Source organism: Lipotes vexillifer, unplaced genomic scaffold (assembly GCF_000442215.2).
Source record: "Lipotes vexillifer unplaced genomic scaffold, Lipotes_vexillifer_v1.1 scaffold83, whole genome shotgun sequence".
NCBI classification, from domain to species: domain Eukaryota; kingdom Metazoa; phylum Chordata; class Mammalia; order Artiodactyla; family Lipotidae; genus Lipotes; species Lipotes vexillifer.
Window position 1 is genome coordinate 2,100,176 of NW_006799780.1, and position 4,326 is coordinate 2,104,501.

At 39.0% G+C, this 4,326-nt stretch overlaps 1 protein-coding gene across 1 annotated transcript in view; it reads right to left on the reverse strand.

The window, feature by feature from the left end:
* Positions 1-4,326, reverse strand: part of DMGDH (dimethylglycine dehydrogenase) — a 60,470-nt gene that overhangs the window by 24,050 nt on the left and 32,094 nt on the right. Inside the window, exons 10-13 of the mRNA XM_007471966.1 lie at positions 3,907-4,072; positions 3,314-3,444; positions 1,828-2,045; positions 273-430 (exon numbers count right to left, since the gene is read on the reverse strand). Coding sequence (XP_007472028.1) covers positions 273-430; positions 1,828-2,045; positions 3,314-3,444; positions 3,907-4,072 — 673 coding nt within the window. The remainder of the gene's footprint in view (positions 1-272; positions 431-1,827; positions 2,046-3,313; positions 3,445-3,906; positions 4,073-4,326) is intronic.

Consider the following 4,326-nt stretch of genomic DNA (forward strand, 5'->3'; position numbering starts at 1 on the left):
CTAATTAAATAAAACTTCGGGGAATTCTCAGGTGGTCCAGTGGTTAGGGCTCTGAGCTTCCACTGCAGGGGGCATGGGTTTGATCCCTGGTCTGGGGAACTAAGATCTCACATGCTGCACGTCATGGCCAAAACAAACAAAATTTTTTTTTTCTTATAATACATACTTTCTCTTACAGCCAGAGCCAATGTTAATGCAGTTAAAACTAACCCTTATATAAAAATCAGATACAGTACACGTAAAATTTTAATAAAGATGCTAGCATTTCAAACCTCTGACCCCCAGGCTCTGAAAGCTTTCTCCAGTCTTAAGGCATTCATGGCATAGGTTCCAAAATTGTCAATTCCTTCTTTCTGGCCTGCATTCATGATAACGTCATAAAGTGCCGCAGAATCTTCTCGTCTGTGGTACAGCTCCCAACCCAGCTCACCTGAAATACACCCACAAGTGCCCACCAGAGTAAGAATGATGATCATTGAGTCTAATGTGCATTAGCTAAAACACATCAATAAATGGAGAGATTCCATTTATGCAATATAGACATTGTTGAGTTTTAAAAGGCCAGTTCAGAAAAAGGTTGCAACCAAACCCCACTGCAAAGGAGCCTGCCATATCACAGATGCTTTTGTGCCCGTTCCCCACACAGAGGGTAGCATCTAGGACATCTCATGACACAGAAAGACTGTGATGCAGGAGTTACTCTTGCCCCTTGACCTCAGCTTCATAATGTTAAGTGAGGAATTAGCATGGCAGAGTTTATCAAGAAAAGGGGTTCAAGGTTTAGACACGTCAACCCCCAATTCCTTGGCCCCAAATCACAAGGCTTAAAGATAAAGGCAACTGATGACAATTATTCAAATGGTCTTCGCTGTGGGATAGCCACAGTCTCTAATGCCCCCCACTCCCCCCTTCTTCCCCATTTGGTCATTTCATTCACCATTAGAGCTGTGGGCAAAAAACAAAGAAAATGACACCCAACCCAAAGAGTCTGCTTAGTTTTTATTCTGCTTATGGTTTATTCTGGTCACCATTTTGCCAAGGTTGGGCAGAGGAAGGATGGTGAAAATGGACAGTGGAAGCCCAGGGAAGAGCTATGGCCTTTATACTGTGTGTTCGCCTCATTCCTCATGTCAAGGGCTGATGGTGAGGCGCTTCTCCAGGACAAGCACCAGAACGTGAGCAACACGTAATTGAGTGAATGCCTGGGCACCCAGTATGTGTTCTGTGAAGGGACAGGGAATCTAGAGGGAGTTAGAAGTGAGCCCAGAGCACCAATGGGGAGCATTCATTCATCCCTGTTTCCAAATATCTACTATGTACAATGTTAGCTGCATAGCAAGTCTTCCCTAATGCACTTAGAGTCAGAAAGAAAGATGATCAGTGGTAATGCTTTAAGAGCGGTGCCTGATACATTCACGATGTTCTCTACGGGAGACTCTATCAATGGGAGACCATTTTGAATGTTCCCAAACAGAATCAGCTGGCCTGAATATTCTGTCAACCCTACCAACTATTCCAACAGCCATCTTCTTCCCACTTTCTTACCTACCTTTCCAAATGGTAGGCAGCTAGCTATAAGCCTAGAACAACAATTGGAAATCTGTGGAAGGATTCTCTCAGACGAGGAGTGAATAAACAGAATTGTCAGAAGAGTCAGGCAGGAGAAATCTTTCTCCAAAGTTAAAATGACCAAAGTGAATTGTGTGTGTGTGTGTGTGTGTGTGTGTGTGTGTGTGTGCGTGTGTGTGTATGTGCATGCGTGCACACATTTCTGGTAACTGCTTTTAAATTTTAGAGCCTTATTCTAGGTTGTTTTCCAATTCTTACCAGTATAAGATATCCTGATAGCAGTGACAGGAATGTTGGAAACCTTTAAAGACTTGGTCTGAAGAAACTTGAAAACATCATCACTAAGATCTTCAGAGGTCAGTTTCTGAAGGACCTTTCTTGCATGCGGCCCTGCGACACCAAGGACTCCAAGCTCATCGGTTATGTTTTTAATTTCAACATCATATCCACCTTTGACAGCCTCTTCCTCAATCCATCTGCATTTGAGATTCATAAACATCGTGTTAAATCCTGCTTGAATAATGCATGTTGGTAACAGATTATTTCTCGGAAGAAATGCTCTGTGTCTAGAATTGCCAGAAAGTCCCTAGAATGTCATTTCACATAGATCACCTAATTTTTAAAGTTGAGGAAACTGAGTCCCAGAGATGTTAAATGATCCTCTTTAAACTACCCACTTAAATGTGTGGGCAATTTTTCACAGTACGGAAGGACCCTTCCATTTAAACAAACTCTGCCACACGATTCTTTAAAATAGTGACAGCCCTATTGCATTTAAACTGATGATTCAATCTTGGGAAAATGTTCTCTAATACCTGAACACAGGAGGCATGCTTGTGCTGCTAAAGGTTAATAATGCACCTGCCACCAGACACATACTTGCTTTGACAATGACAAGGAAAAGATTAAAACTCTAAAGACTAGTTTCAATTTCTGAGTCTTGATGAGTTATTGGAACCCAGTTATAGGGCTTATTTATAATTTATTGAGCACTCCCTGGAGCTACACAAGTGTATCAGAAAATGATCATCTGGATTTTGACACAAAGCTAAGCTACTAAGATGGCTCCCAATGCACCTTGGATTGGAGGATATAATTTGCATCATTTTACAACTAGAGTGAGAATCTGTCAGAGTAAGATGTTTATTAAACAACAATATTCCAAATATTTCTGAAATTCTGAAGATTAGAGATTTTAGAGTAGACTAAATAATAGACTAAAGCTTCATGTGAAGGATTGACTTGGCAGGTCAATGATTCAGATGCAGCTTTGTGGCACAAAGCGTGAAAAAGGAAGAAGCAAAACCAGGGAGGCAGTTCACTAAAGTGGACCAAACGTGGGCATCAGAATCAACAAGTCTGGCTTGAGCAGGTTACTTTAACCCAAACTTCACTTTCCTCACCTGAAATTGGGAATAATATATACCTTGCAGATGTATCTGTTAAAAGAATTTATTGAGATAATGTGTAATAATGGTTTTGACATATTGGTGATACCTAACAAATGGGAGTTAATATTATTAAAACCAATAAAACCCATGGATGGACTACCTTTGGGAGGGGGATGGTCATAGGGGCCCTTCAAATAATTTCCTCTAAGAGACAAGAAGTTTATTTAAAACAATAAGATTTTAAGAATTAAAGTTGTACTTTCAATTACTGGTAAAAAAACAAACAAAACCTCGGCGCAAGATTGGGTCGATATACAATCCATGTAAAATTTTCTTACTAGGTGTACACTTACCTAAGATCATGAAGTTCTGATCCAGAACCAGTTATTAAGAGAAACTCCCCAGGAGATTGGTGAGAAACTGTCAACTCAGCATATACTTGACCTTTTGGTGTTAACATGTGACTTATATTTGTAAAACCCACCTACACAAAAGAATTTTAAATTACCTCAGGATGAAATAAAAATCTAATGTGTTCTTTTAACACCACATGGAAATAAAAATGTGGGTGTCAACAATGAAAAACATCTGAATGCTATTATTTATATCAATTGTGTGAACTATCTGTAAACCTAAACCCATTAATTTTGAAGTTTTCAGTTTAAATGAACATTATAATTACTTGTCATAAAAATTACACTTCAGCCAATTTGGGGGTTCCCATTTACACAACTAAACAAAGTCATAAGGTCCTTAGATGATAATTCATTTAACAAAAATTTAAATTTGAAAATTAGCTAGAATACCCTTGGTTAGTTGAAGGGTTCTGGTGTTCATACAGAAATCATTAGGTGAATTGAAATAACATATTGGTTTTTTGAAAACGAGAGGTAGAGAATTAAGTAGGCCAGAATCCTGGACCTTGTACCCCTATAAGGTTATTTACCTTGGGAATGACATTTGCAAAGAGATGGTCCAACAATCTAATGGAGTCTTGGCCTTTGATGTTAAACTTGCCAAATGGTGACAGGTCAATCACCCCTACTCTTTGCATAACCTGTTTATACTCAGAGCCCACAGGATCAAACCAGTTTGTGCGGCGAAAACTTGGCCTGAAACACAATGTTTGTCATAAAACAAGAGTTATTCATTGTCAAAAAATTACAGAATAAGGATATTTTAATACACCCTCTTTGCCTAGAAAATTTCATTTGGGGGAAAAGTGCCACCTGTTCTACAAATCATACATATATATTGGAATCTGAGTTTTTAAGTTACTCATCTATCCCTTGACCCATTTCATAGTGAATGAAGTATTAATTAAGTAGAAAATAAGATAGGCCATGTGGGTTCTCAGATCTGGGAA